Source organism: Epinephelus moara, chromosome 14 (genome assembly GCF_006386435.1).
Source record: "Epinephelus moara isolate mb chromosome 14, YSFRI_EMoa_1.0, whole genome shotgun sequence".
Taxonomy (NCBI): domain Eukaryota; kingdom Metazoa; phylum Chordata; class Actinopteri; order Perciformes; family Serranidae; genus Epinephelus; species Epinephelus moara.
Window position 1 is genome coordinate 26,635,808 of NC_065519.1, and position 14,153 is coordinate 26,649,960.

The 14,153-nt window shown below is 41.5% G+C and overlaps 1 protein-coding gene across 1 annotated transcript in view; it reads right to left on the reverse strand.

Moving 5' to 3' along the window:
- Window positions 1-194: 194 nt before the first annotated feature.
- pdss2 (prenyl (decaprenyl) diphosphate synthase, subunit 2) overlaps window positions 195-14,153 on the reverse strand; it is a 36,684-nt gene continuing 22,725 nt past the window's right edge. The window contains exons 4-8 of the mRNA XM_050061293.1: window positions 9,777-9,851; window positions 8,209-8,382; window positions 6,001-6,132; window positions 3,575-3,610; window positions 195-594 (exon numbers count right to left, since the gene is read on the reverse strand). Coding sequence (XP_049917250.1) covers window positions 439-594; window positions 3,575-3,610; window positions 6,001-6,132; window positions 8,209-8,382; window positions 9,777-9,851 — 573 coding nt within the window. The 3' untranslated portion in view covers window positions 195-438. The remainder of the gene's footprint in view (window positions 595-3,574; window positions 3,611-6,000; window positions 6,133-8,208; window positions 8,383-9,776; window positions 9,852-14,153) is intronic.

Here is a 14,153-nt window from a genome sequence, read left to right on the forward strand (position 1 = left end):
TTCATGGCACATTTTCCAGATGACAATAACAATTCTTCAAAACATCTTAAATTACGTTCTGCCTGGTATGTGCTTTTGCTGATAAGCAAGGTGGTAATGAACTGCCAGCTTTTAAAATGCAGCTTGGAGTGATATTTTCTCCACACAGGGGAGGAACGGTATGTATTAGAGCCAACACAATGCATGACATGATGCTGAAGTAATGTGTTTTTATTCTTTTTTTAATGATGACCATTTATGGATACAGCCATTGCATTTCTGATGCACACTGTCATCCTGAACAGAGCAGAACAGCTTCTCCAGACGTGAGCCAGCACCTGGCTCAAAAAGAAGTTCATTTGTCACGTAAGTGTCAACCGTTCGGTGGTGGTTGTCCTGTTGCCTCTGCAGACAAAGACACTGTGTGCACGCCTGTGTGTGTGTGTGTGTGAGTCCAGGTCAAAATTTGGTGATGGCGGAGGCAATGTTCTCCAAGGCGGATCGAGCCTCGGAGGAGGGGAAAGTCTGGATGGCCTCCAGAGCCTTGTTGCCATGGTAACAGCATAAGTCCACCGCTGAGCTCACGCCTTTCTCCGACTTAACTGCTGCCAAAAGCTGTCGAGGGATGAAAACACACGTTAGTTTGTCACGTTTGTGTCACTCCTGTTGCAACCCAGCTGTCAACATGACAAACTGTTAAGAGCCAGGAGAAAGTTAATGTGCTCTCAAAGTAAGGGACTCTTTAAGTAACTGGACTGTAGCGAAGCAAAGCAATTCTTTTAATGACACAAAACCCATTGTATAACACAGTCATGCATTTGCAAGCTGCCCCTGGCACCACTGGAGGCAGCTTACTACATTTAACTACAAGGTAAAAAAAATTTCATCACTCATCACTGTGAGGTGTACTTTAAAAATTGGCAGGCCATCTTTGACAAAGAGGAGGGAAATACACGTATGTTTCTGTAGGTTCTACCCAGGCCTCTCGCAGCTCTCCTGTCTCTCAGTCTACTAATGACGGTACCAGATCACAGGGCTGGTGCATGGCCAGTGTTCGTGTAGACTTGTATGTTCTTTATGTTTCAGTGTGACTGCATACATTTGTGAATTATTTGAATGTTTGTTATTAAATGTAGTTAAAAAATAAAATTTGATCTCAATAAGACAGGTCTACATGCCTGTATATACAAAGCCTCAGACTTACACACACAACATATGCATTTCATACACGGAGAAGTGGAAAACATCAAGTCAGATCAGCCCCGACCAGCAGCTTAAGTATTCAGGCTGAGTGAATTTGGGCGTCTCCCTGTGTCTTACTGCTGGTGTGTTGGGACATCTTTTTGCTGAGGGCGTTTTACCTCATGAATTCTGGAGGTGGAAATCCCCGTAGGCCTTTCTTCTCTTAAAAAAAACTGCAGGTGTTGAACTCGGCATCATCCTCGCTGCTTATTTAATTTGAAAAAAAGATTCTTTTTCCCCATCATTTCAAACCATCTCATTTGTGAACTTTGTTTTGTTTTACATTAACTTAATGTTCCCTCCTCTCAGTAGCCTCTGTTCTCCTCTGTTTGCATGTTGGTTAACCTCACAAGTCAATGAGACATCCTGTTCTTTCTACGTGTACTTTCACTGGATTCGTTGTCTTTTTAGGTAAAACCCTCATCTTGTGTAATTTGAGCTTTAGTAAGTACTCTAATTACGACATTGATCAACAAAATAGGATCGAGATCATTAAAAATTATAAAAATGTAACATCTTTCCCTACACTTGAGATGAACTTAAAATGTAAAATTAACTAGAATTATTGCCTAGTGGTTGTATGCCTCTCATCCATGTCTGTGAAATCTTTCCACATATCTTCACCCCTGGCAGCACAGAAGATCTATACAATCAGCACAATTTCAAGGTGGACACCCAAGATTAAGGTAACCAATTCAGTATCTGACCAAATGTCTCCCCTTCTGTTCATAAGTTATGACGCTGAGTAATGGCCAGAAAGGTGTTTTTGCAAAACATGATGTCACAGTGAGGTCGACCTTTGACCTTTTGGATATAAAATATTACCACTAGATCCTTATATCCTATTGAACATTTGTGTGAACTTTTATCATGATTGGCATATGAATTCTTGAGTTATGGCCAAAAACATGTTCTGTCAGGCCACAGTGAACTTGACCTTTGCCCTTTGACCACCAAATTCTAATCAGTTCATTGTTGAGTCCGAGTGAAAGTTTGTGCCAAATAAAAAAACAAAATTCCTTCAAGGTGTTTGAGATATTGGCGCTTGCAAGAATGAGACAGACGAGGTCACAGTGGCCTTGACTTCTGACCTTTGACCACTAGAATATGACCAGTTCATTGCTGAGGCCACGTGGGCGTTTGTGCCAAATTTGATTAACTTCCCTCAAGGTGTACTTGAGATGTTGCATTAACAAGAATGGGATGGATATGTGGAAAGACAGACAACCCGAAAACATAATGCCTCCGGCCCCGGCTATTGCCAATGTGGAGACGTAAAAATTGATATGTACAATAAAAAAAAAAAAGATTGATCATTTGATTTGATAGTTTAAACTTCTTTTACTCACTGACTTATTATGTGTCGAAGCCGCTGACTTCAAGCAAAAGCGTGTTGTGTGTGATTTTCTTACATTATTTGTCCAAAATATGCCTTTAAATAATATTCACTTCCACCCAATCTGGGTTCTCCTTCTCCCCAAATGATCAATTTTACAGCTGGCAAATTTGTTTGCTAAAAAGTGTTTTTGGGGGGATGTTTTCTAATTGGGAATGAAAGACCAACAGACTGAATGCAAAACAGTATGAAATGGGAGTTTCTGTAAACATTTATGGTTATTTATCAGAGTTAATGGGATGAAAGCGCATGCTAAATCATGTAGACAATTTCTAGATGCCAGAAATGTACACAAAGTTCCTCTAATTATGTGTTCCCATCTTTGTGCTGAATCAAAGCAAAGTTTTATGCAAGAGGGTCCAAGGTCTTTCTTTTTCCTCCCCAAAATTTCATCCCTCCCTCTTTCCCCGCTCTCAGCTTTCCTCCTCGTGTCCCCTAATATCTCCTTCCCTTCAAACTTCTCCCCGTGTCCCCTTTTTTCGACAGGTCTGCTGAAGGAGATTCTCTCACAATGCCACTGTCTCAGAGCCTCAGTGTCTCCTCCGCAAATAGGCCTTCGTAACTAATCCTTCCTGCTCTGGTTTCAGACGGGACTGGATAACCCCCACAACACCATCAGACCCCTCCTCTGTAGCTTCGGTCTCTTCTTGCACCCCGATCGGCCCCCCTCTTCCCTCGCACGTTGACTTTGGAAAGCTCATTTCTCAACTTTGATATAGGTTACAGTGAGAAGACGTCCTGTTTCTCTTTGATGGCTCTGTCAGATGCTGTGCCAGTACATAAACAAGTGAATACATTAAGATAAAACAATGAAAAATGGAGCTATCTTTCTGAAATGCAATGCAAAGGAAACAGAAGGTGCTGCATTGGAATTAGCATTTGTGTAACATTGTGAAGTTCACAGCACACTGAAGAGGCAGATTCTGTATAGAGGAATATATGAACCAGTGGGCTTACCTTTGAATAATCCAGTTGGTTTCTCAGTGTTTTTGCCTTGCAGAGAATAGAGAATAATTATCAGTTACATTACACAGGTTTCCAAGCTTGCCTTCACATTATAATTAACAACTCTTTATTGACTTTTAAAAAGGTACAATTTGATAAAACTGAAGAACTTAAGGAGCTATATATAATATTCAGAACACTCATATTGCAGCAAACAACTACTTGCTATATTAAGATATAGTGAAGAAATGTCATGCTGAGCAGAGAATGAAGTAATGTACCCTTTGTGTGTGTTGTAATCTGAACTTCTCTGTTTATTGTTGTGGTTCAGCCATGTGTGTATTTTATTTCATGTGAGCCCCTGTGTGTGTATCCCACAGGCTAGCTCCTCGCTGCTGCTCCACACTGTGCTCATATGGTAGTTACCACTGATACGGGGGGCAGCGTTGTCGCGGAAGAGTAACGCCCACCCGGTTCCTCCCCAGTTAACACCATTAGCTCTGTCAGCACTGTTGCTGTTTTGCACTGTGAACACCATAAGCTGCTAGCCATTGGCTCAACTACCTCCATGTTGAGAGCCATATGGAAATAATCTATGAATCATAAGCCCCTTTAACACATGGATTATAATATGGAAATTATCTACACATTATCTGGAAGAACTGGATGTGAGTACGCCAATGTCCAAATCAGGTGGACTGGACATTAAACGGACTTTACCCTGCCAACTCCCTATTGAAAAGTCTGTGTAATTTCAGATAGAGACTGTGCACGTGGGCGTGTTGATAATGTTTCTACCATGACGCTTGTGCGAAACGGGGGGGGGGGGGACGCCCCAGGGTGAAGAAGAAGGTAAAATGTCCACAGAGATGACGAGAGATGGGAACTTCTCTTGCTAAGGAACAAAGCCAAAATCATCAGACAAATTAAGGGAGCAGCAAGAGACTCGTCATTTACCAAATTATGAACTAGCTACATGACTGCGGTGTAATCCATGTCATGTCCTGTGTCCTGTATGCTGTACCCAGGTGCCACCCCTGGCCTATACTAGATTGAGTAAGTGAAAACGCCTCTGACACAAACTATCTCCTGTAGTGTGCTACACGTGTGAAAGGGAAACCTGATTCTGGACATTGTTCGAAGTTCATATGAGTTCTGAATATTGTAAAGAGCTCTGTTCACATCACCACACCAAACCTTTTAAGTGCTTTAAGTAGACATGATAGAGGCCTTATTTCCTCCTTCTGAGCATCGTCAAGAACTCTTTTTTTTTTTTAAATCCTGCTGCTACAGTGTGACACAAAAATGCAAATAACTATTTTCTTCAAGATGAAAAGCTTTAATAAATGAAGAAAAAAGAGAAGTGCAAGTCAGATTAAATAAATAAATGCATAAATTCAGTGGTATTGACTGGTACTTTTTTTTTTTTAATATACTTTATTAATCCTCGAGGGGAAAATCAGTTTTTCACTCTGTTTGTCAATTACACACAGGTCCGAACACACACATGCACAAACTGGACCTATACATGCACTAAGTGGAGAGATGTCAGAGTGGGCTGCCCATGACAGGCGCTCCGAGCGGTTGGGGGGTTCGGTGCCTTGCTCAGGGGCACCTCGGCAGTGCCCAGGAGGTGAACTGGCACCTCTCCAGCCACCAGTCCACACTCCATATTTTGGTCCAGACGGGGACTTGAACAGGCTCCCAACCTAAGTCCGTATGGACTGAGCTACTGCCGCCCCTACTTGGTGCAGCATCTTGATGGTGGCCTGTTTCTAATTCAACTATCCTCTCACAGGTTACCACTAGAAAAACGACAGCCATTCTCGAGCAAAGTACTGGTACTAAACTACTACTGGTGCTGGAGGAAAAGTCAGGGGACTACCAAAGTAAGCAGGTTTCATCCTCTGGAGAACATGAATGCACCAATTTCACAAGCATTCATCCATTAATTGTTGAGATATTTCAGTCTGGACTAAAGTGGTGAACAGCCCTTGTGGTGCCACTGACAGCATGGCAAAAAAACTCTCCACATTTTAAGTAAATGAACAGATCCGTCTGTTGAATATCTAAAGTTACCCGGTCATGATTTCTGAAAAGAAACATTGCTATTGAGTTTTTGAAATGTATTTTTTTGGCGCTGTGAGCACCACAAGCCGAGCGCCATCTAGTTCCACTATACTGGAGAGAAGGCAGACATTTGTACCGCTGATATCTCCAAGACTCAGCAACTCACACCAAAATAATCTAGACTGATAAACAGCACTAAAGGTAAGAGGAAAAATATGTATTTTTTATTTTGGGATGAACTGTCCCTTTAAGTTGTTACACTTTACCTATGATACCTGTTCATTATGTGCGTGTAACATTGCCACCAGTGACTGAAAACAAAACAAAATGAATCTAGCTGCTGTATTAGTGTTATGGACGATTCATACCTGCTGCAGCTGCTGACGCCATCTTTCCTGGCCAACAATCTGACGATGGAAAACCACTGGGGCGGCGCTCAAACTGAACGACGCAGGCTCTCCCATGCTGCTCTTCACAAACGGCTGCAGGTCAGAGTTCAGCTACAGAAGAAAGAGAACATTTGTCAGTCAGGCAACAATCAGGCTGAGGCTACTTTGTAACCTTAAGGCAGCAATTAAACCAACCCAGTGGTGAAAGCATGAACAGGTGAGCGTGCGCTGCGTCTACCCACACTCTGACTGCCCCTGTTAATGAGCAGCATGATGAACAGTCTGGTGAGAGACACAGCTAGCCTGATGAGAATGGTTGTCCTTCAAAGACCTCATTTTGGTTTGCTCCCATGCTGAGACTCCCTGCAGCCACTGAGGCCTGCAGACAGGCAGCTACAGGGAGCCACAGCAGGAGAGGACGTACTAACACAGCACTGTGAGTGGGACTATTATATTACATTTGGGCTAGCACCAATAAGATTAAGCCCCTGAACCTTAAAAATATTTGAGCATATGAATTATCTGGTATACTACTAACATTCCATATGTACGTTTGTTTCTGGTTTGAGAAAAATAAGACACTTAAATTTCATGTACTGGTAGGACACTGCTCCATCTATAAAGGAATAATTACTTATTATAAAGCTGTCAGTTTTTACCAGTCAACATATTTCATCTGCTTTTTCTTAGTGCTGCCCCCTTTGAACATTATTTTTTGCATCAAATCTGTTACAGTGCGAGGCTGTTGTTAAAAATACATACTGATACTGATAAAGTAAAATAAGGCCACCTATCCACCCACATAGAAGAGAAAATGATTGAATACAGCTGCTTTCTGCAGATCAGTGGAACAAGCAGCCAATCAGCAGCCTGTTTGAAGCAGATTCATTCCTTTACATTGATTTGAGTTGATTGCAGTTACAAAATGAGGAGTATTGAGGGACAAACACAATATTAAAGCCTCTGAAACCTTGGTTTCAAATAAAGACTGCATATTAAGATGGATGAAACATCTCCACTTTCTCCTATATATAAAAAAAATGAAGCCAAAATATCCCGCATCTGGGCGCCAACATGTTGCACTGATGACATCATTTGGAGCCAGAGTCTGTGCAGTAGTGATCTGGGGGTGGAGCTGCGGTATGGGGTTCCCACCCATACACCTGTTCGACCCAGTCGCAAACAGCGCCACTGATTGTGAGCACACAGATTGCCACGCACAGCTGTCAATCATGACATTTTATAACATCAAATAACTAGTTAAAACCAAATTTATCAGAAAAATTAACACTTGAACATACATCAGTGTGATAAAAACTATGCCAGGGTCTTTTTTCAATTGATCTCAATGAGAAGAGAGCGTATGTGGCTGCATGCTGTGGCCTAAAGAAAAGGTACTGCATCCGGCATCTTTTATCAAAGGCTGCATCAAGTTTTTTAAGTTGAAATTCTTTAAATGTTTTTGGAAAGGCGCGGGTGTAAGTCACTATCGCCCCTTGTTGCCTATCCCGAGTGATATGCTATATCAGAAGCAGAAACAGAAAAGCCCATTTAAAGGAAGCAGATCAGCTGGACACTCAATGTTGCTGTGAGGGTTGTGCTTTTATCACAGAATGCTTTGTAAGTTTGCTGTTAGCTGTGAGGTCAACCCTATATAGACGTAACGTTAATGTCAAGATATTGTTGTCATAGAAACAAAAACCACATGCTGGGAGCACTTTTTTTATGAAGTGCTGGGATGAAGTGCTCCCCAGCACTGTGCCAGCTCTTTCTGCCTAAGACAAACGTTATGAAAAGCAAAAAAGTGATTTACACTTTCATTTTTTTGTTTGGTTCATGTGCCATCCGCTAACATGGAGAGGGGGGTCAAGACGTTTTGGCTTCACTCTCAGTTAGCTGTCATACTGCCAATCCTTATATACAGTCATTGGTTTCAAATCTTCAGTACCACGTTGGCCCAAATATAAGATGTACTTACTTAGAAAATATTGTGTGTTCATATGGTCTCCATCACTCTTATTCAGAAACTGACAGAGAAATACATTTCCAGTGCCTTTAAGCCAAGGAACTCAACTGTGATTATCTGAAAAGTAGCCCACTGGTGTGGCAGCTGACCCTTATTGATTTGTCCTCCAAAGACCAACGTCACTGGTATTTGCTGGGTGGGACGCTCAGATTTAGACTTACCTTGTGGCCCAGTGATAGGTGCTTGCCGTACTTAAAGGCCCATCTTTGGGACTCCTTGTCGTGTTTGGCGAGCTCCATCGCAGCTTGACAGCTCTTGGCCAGCAGTGCCCCGTGGGACAGGAACGTCTGCTCCTCCCACGCCGCCACATCGATGCCATCAGTGAGACTATTTTCCTGCAGAGCAAATAGAGGCAGAGACGCCGCGGGCTTGAGCTCTCACTGCTTCTACTGTACAGCTTCAAAGTTCCCGCAGAGCACAGCAAAACTCAATCAAAACAACCCTTTTTCTTTGTAAGTTGTCAAATCAAAACAACCCTTTTTCTTTATTTCGTGCACCAGATTAACAGCAATTCAACACAGTGTTTCACACAAGTTCTTCAGTTATTAATATAGACTTGATAATGGAGAAAAGAGTTCATTTATAATCTCCATCATTACACGTTAATTAATCCCCACGCATTTTTTCGAATAAACAGACAACAGCAGAGGTCAGAACTGAAACTTTGTCTGGGGTACATGGTGACCTTCACGCATCACTGTAAAAATCAACTTGCTGTAAACTGCTGCAGAACCTAAAAAGCTCAGTAAAATTAAGGGAAACTTTTGCTCACTGGTAGCTGACAGCTCTGTGGTCAGTTTCAGAAAGACTCTTCTTTCTTTCTTATTCATAATTCATCGAGATGTGTTTTTTTTTTTCATCCTATTAATAGCAGCTAGAAGTGCCTAGCTTCAGAACGATTCACAAAGCAGTAACTTCTCTTCTGTACACAACTAGAACCAACTTCCTGATTATCTGATTCCCTGCCAACCTGGGCCAATTCAATAAATACTGGAAACAGTGAACTGCTGCACCATTGTTTCTTGTACGTGTTAAAGGATAATGTTGGTGTTATTGAGTATTTTTGTTATAGTTAATGGAAGGACAACACCCAACAATTAATGTGCCAGTCTCAAACCTGTATGTGGCACTCCGCTGCTTTTAAAGGGAATGGAAGATGACGCTCTGATTGGTTGAATTCATATTAAGTCAAAAACAGACATATGATTAATTAAGGGACTAAATACAGCTCCTTTGCCTCTTGCACCTTACTTTGGGCCCAGATTATGTGCTGTTTAACTAGCAAGTGTGGAGCTGGACATGCCCTGAATGCACTTGCTCCATGCACTTTCGACCATGCGCTACGGATTGTTTAAATAGGGCCCCTACTGTCATTTTTTAAAAGGCTCAGCAATTTCCTACAACAGCAGGTAGTTTCTTGCAGGTAGTTTATTCTAACTGCAGTAAAAAAGTGCATATGTTGGGGACTATTTTATCTTATAAGTAAAGTCCTTAAAATTAACATGACGTATGAAATGTAAAATTAGATTGATTTACAAAGACGTTCATTTTTGTATCACTGTATTCCAACTGACTCATATACATAGTATATAAATGGACAATTTCCTGATTTTTTGTTGTTGTACATGATGTATTCAGGCTTTTTTCCCTTACATAAACACACATCATATTATTTAACTCCACTGCCATACATCAGAGTTGGACTATAGAAGGAGACTAGATGCTTTACCTCAGTATTACTGGAATTCTCATTGTAGATTCCTTGAACCACATCACCAATGGCACTCGACATCAGTTCAACAACCTGCCAAACAAATAAAAAAAACATGAGACATTTGGGTTAAAATTTAAGTCTGCAAGCATTATCAAAACATTAAAAATCCATTTAAACACCATCCTCTGTTATATGTAAGACAAAGCTAAATAATGGGTTTGATCCGCACAACCGTCAACATGTCCATCAACAGCCAAGTGTCCTTGGACTCAGGCACTGAACCGATAACCTACTCCCTCATTATAAATCACTCTGGCTAACAGCATCGATTAAACCCCTAAAATGTAGATGTAAATGAGGTCGATCAAAACTGACACGCTACTCGGTTCATCCGTGACATTTGTAATTAAAAACCACAATTTTCCCCTGATTGAAGCGCGAGCTAACAGCGCTCTCGTCTGAACAGCTGCTTCAGTGAATAAATCAGAGGTGAGATGAGGGTTGGAAACCAGGTGAACTGCTGCAAACTCAGCTGCTCATTATCGGGCCATAGGGGAGCTCCTGTTGATTTTCATAAAGCAGAAGCAGGCTCGCCGTCATTCATTATACTTTGTGTTTCGAGAGAAGGCCAGTCGATGGAGACGGATCAGGTGTCTGTCCGGTCTGAGGGGCTGAAATGGAGCTAAAAGGCAGATGGTGAGACCAAATAAGACTGTGTCCAGAGAGCAGAGGGGTTAACAAGGTTTTGGAGGGATGATCTGACTTTGGGGTCCTCTTTGCTCTCCTTTTTCCCCACAAATTATTCGAAGATTTATTTCACTTTGTTCCTTTGAGCAGGGCAGATTAGGTATCCATACGTACAGCATCTATACATTGGTGCTTTTCTGCAGAAGAGGCACAGAAAACTGAGAGAGAGAACCACTTCCTTTATCACAAAGCTATAGACTCTTTCCAGTACAAGTTAATAAATATACTGAGCAAGGAAAATGTGTTGCTTTTGGGAAGCTGACATTAGAGAATGTGCCTTTCTACCTTGAAAAAAAAACTTTAAAAAATGAACAACTTAAGAAAGAAGCTACAAATTTTCACATGCTGCCTTGTTGAAGTCTGAGTAGTTTGTTAAAGACTGCAGTTGCCCATTTCCTCTTACAGGGGGCATGCATGACTACAAAACCCTACCAGCCCCTTATCAAGCACCACCACAGAGGCTGCATCTTTTCAAATTATTACTCAAAGTCTGGACCTAATGAATGAGTAAAAATCTTTAGTCGATCTCTTCGTCCTTCATTCACAGCCACAGAACAGTGTGGACAGAGGAGTGCAGGCCACGCCTGTACAGTTCAGATGAATGAGGTTAAATTTAGAGCTCCTTCAGCTCATCCCAGACATCCTTGGTTCATCAGAAAAGTCTGGTGACGCTGGCTGCTCCGTCAGCCTCGCAGTGCCCTTTGGGTAACTGAATCCACCAGGGGAAAATATTGAGGAAACCCGAGCTTCGCCCACAGACCTGGAAGGACAATGTGCCTACAGTATTACCAGATGTGGTGTCTCTGCCTGCCTTGGGAAGTGGGGGCCAGTGGGGGTCTTTTTTTGGAAAGTATCAGATAAGCTCTCTCCCTGCCTCCCCCTTACTCCATTCCCAAATCCAGCCAGATCGTGTTTTGCCGACAGGTCTGCGAGGGGGGAGAAACCGGAGCCCCACGGTGAGATTGCTTTACAGTTTATACAAGTAGCGGCATAGGTTTCCTCTCAAGGCCACGACACATAATCTCCATCGCTCTCACTGCCTTAAACGAAAAAAAAAAAGCCTGGTTTATGAGAAAAACTTCGAAAGCTGCAAGAACGACTCATCTGTCACCCTGTGTATTAAAAAGATGTGGGACGATGACCACACACGAGCTTCAGGAAAGGAGACAATCTGTTTAGCAGAAAGACCGTTTTTTTTTTTTTAACTGCACTCAGTTTAACACACTTTGGGGCTGATAGAGAATTATAAACATCAGACTATTACCAGATTTTAATGAGTGAAAAAGAAACCGTTTACAGCCTTTGTTGCCTCAGGGTATTTCCAAGTTTAAAACTGCATCTGTCTATTTATATGGATTTTTGCATCGTGAGGAGCTAAAGCAGGTTGGATGCAGCGTTTAAAAGAGCGCTCCTCCAATTTTACACGTGCAGTTAAATTTACTCATCATTAGTGAAACTGATAATGCTGATTGTGCTGTCATCTTGACCACGACTCCCTGGAAGAAGAAATCTTGTATCTCAATGGGACCTTCCTGGCTTAATAAAGATTAAAACAAACACAATAAAAATCACAAGGAGTACTGTTCAGCCTGTAAACATGTTGTATATTGATGAAAGATTGTCTCACGTGGCTCTGGAATTTAATGAAAAATAATCCTGATGATGTAATCTGGGTTATTTTTACAAACTGGAGGTGTGGGGTTTAAAATGAGTTTGCATTCAGGGAGTTAATCAATCTATCTATGTGTCTCATGAAATCATAGAAGATACAATTCTGGGAAAATGTAATCCTATCAGTTTCTTCAGTGTGTGTATTAAAAAAATGTAATAATGAATTTATGTGTGATTCAGGGTTGGAAATTAATTTTTTAGTCCACGTCACTGAGTCCACTGATTTTGTGGCTAGTGAATGATACAAATCTAGCAGCCAGCATTTGGATGGTGGTTGTTGCTAATTTCCAACCCCGGTATGACTGGGCATTCTAAGGTTGTCTTCATTTAAGATCTTGTGGCCTGAGGGTAGAAGCTCTTCCTGAGCCTCTCAGTGCTGGTCTGGTGTATTCAGTACCTTCCTCCCGACCACAACAGGGAGAAAGGGCTGCAATCTGGGTGGTTTGGATCTTTAATGATTGTCCTGGCCTTATTTTTGCAGCACCTGGTGTAAACATCTTTTATGCCGGGTAGAGCAGTGTCTATAGCTGAATAAACCATTCTTTGCAGGGCCTTGTGCTCCTGTTCAGTGATATTTCTGGACCAGGCAATGATGTTCCCTGTCAGGAAGCTCTCAATGGTGCAGATGTACAAAGTTTACTGAATTCAAGAGGATACCAGGAATTTTCTCAGGCATCTGAGGTAAAGCAGTTTTCGCTTTGCCTTTCTCGCCACTGACTCAGTATGCAGCGCCCAGGTCAGGCCTTCAGTGGTATGTACACAAAGGTATTTGACTTTAAGTCAGGATATCTCAGGATCTGCTTTTAATATTTTTAACCATTCTTTTTAAAATTTGTTGTACCCCTCTGACTCAAATTGATAGCTCCCAGCAGAGCTAAGTTTTAATTTCCATGCTAGTTATTGTCTGTATGATCTATCCAATGCTTCTGTAGACAGACACAAAGGTTGATAATGCTGTGTGAATCTTTTAACGTCACATCTATAGATCTTCTTTCACTCACACCACAAGAAATTTAACTGTGACATATTTTGTTTAGGTTCAGTTAGAAATCATGGACAAAAGTCAGCATGAACTCACAAATAGGAGGTGAAGTGAACACATTTTTGGGAGGATATCAACCCCAGAGTAAAAAAAAAAAAACCTTTGGTCAAAACAATTCCCATTCCTGTAATTCAGATGATGGACTTTTTATTCCCATTTACAGTAATCTAATTTCCCCCTCTGTTCATAAATCAGTGAGGAACAGCCTCACAAAAGCTGAATTTGAGCATCAGTGCATACTGTGGTTTGCCCTCGGTTCGTTTTGTTTTGCTAACCTTTTCAAACATGAGTAACTGCTGGCTATCGAATGTCCATCTCCTTATTACCCTTAAAAACTTCCACTTTGGGGACGTTTCCTGTGGTTGCTTCAGATTACAGTCACACTCCTTATAAAAACAGCACTGCAGGTTTGTTTAGACTGATAGTTTCAAACATTGCTGTGTGGTAATTTGGTGCCACATGGGTCTGAGTGGCATTGCTCTCACCTTGACAATGAACCACACTAAAGGGACAGATGCTCCAGATTTTCAATTCAACCGTTGCCAACTTGCTTGGTGTAAATGCCCACTTAATGTGATTAAATCATCATTAGCTCAAGTCATCAACAGATCTGCCATCATTTCATTCTCAGTGTGTTTTCCCCATCTTCCAAGGAAACAACAATATCAATTCCATTACTGTAATTTGTAGCTTAGCCAAAGACTCACAATTATCTCCCACAGTTCTGTTGCAGTGACAAATCCTAATGAAAGCCAATCAGCACTTTGAGGGAAATGCCACACCTTTAGAATTATCATTAATTTATAATGGAAATGTTGGTTCCTTGTAACTCATGCTGTGTTTCCCAAACAAGAAGCACCATGGATACCACTTACATCATATTTTGGGAGGGTGTCTCTTTGCTGCCATAGAGCAGACATAAACCCAGACTG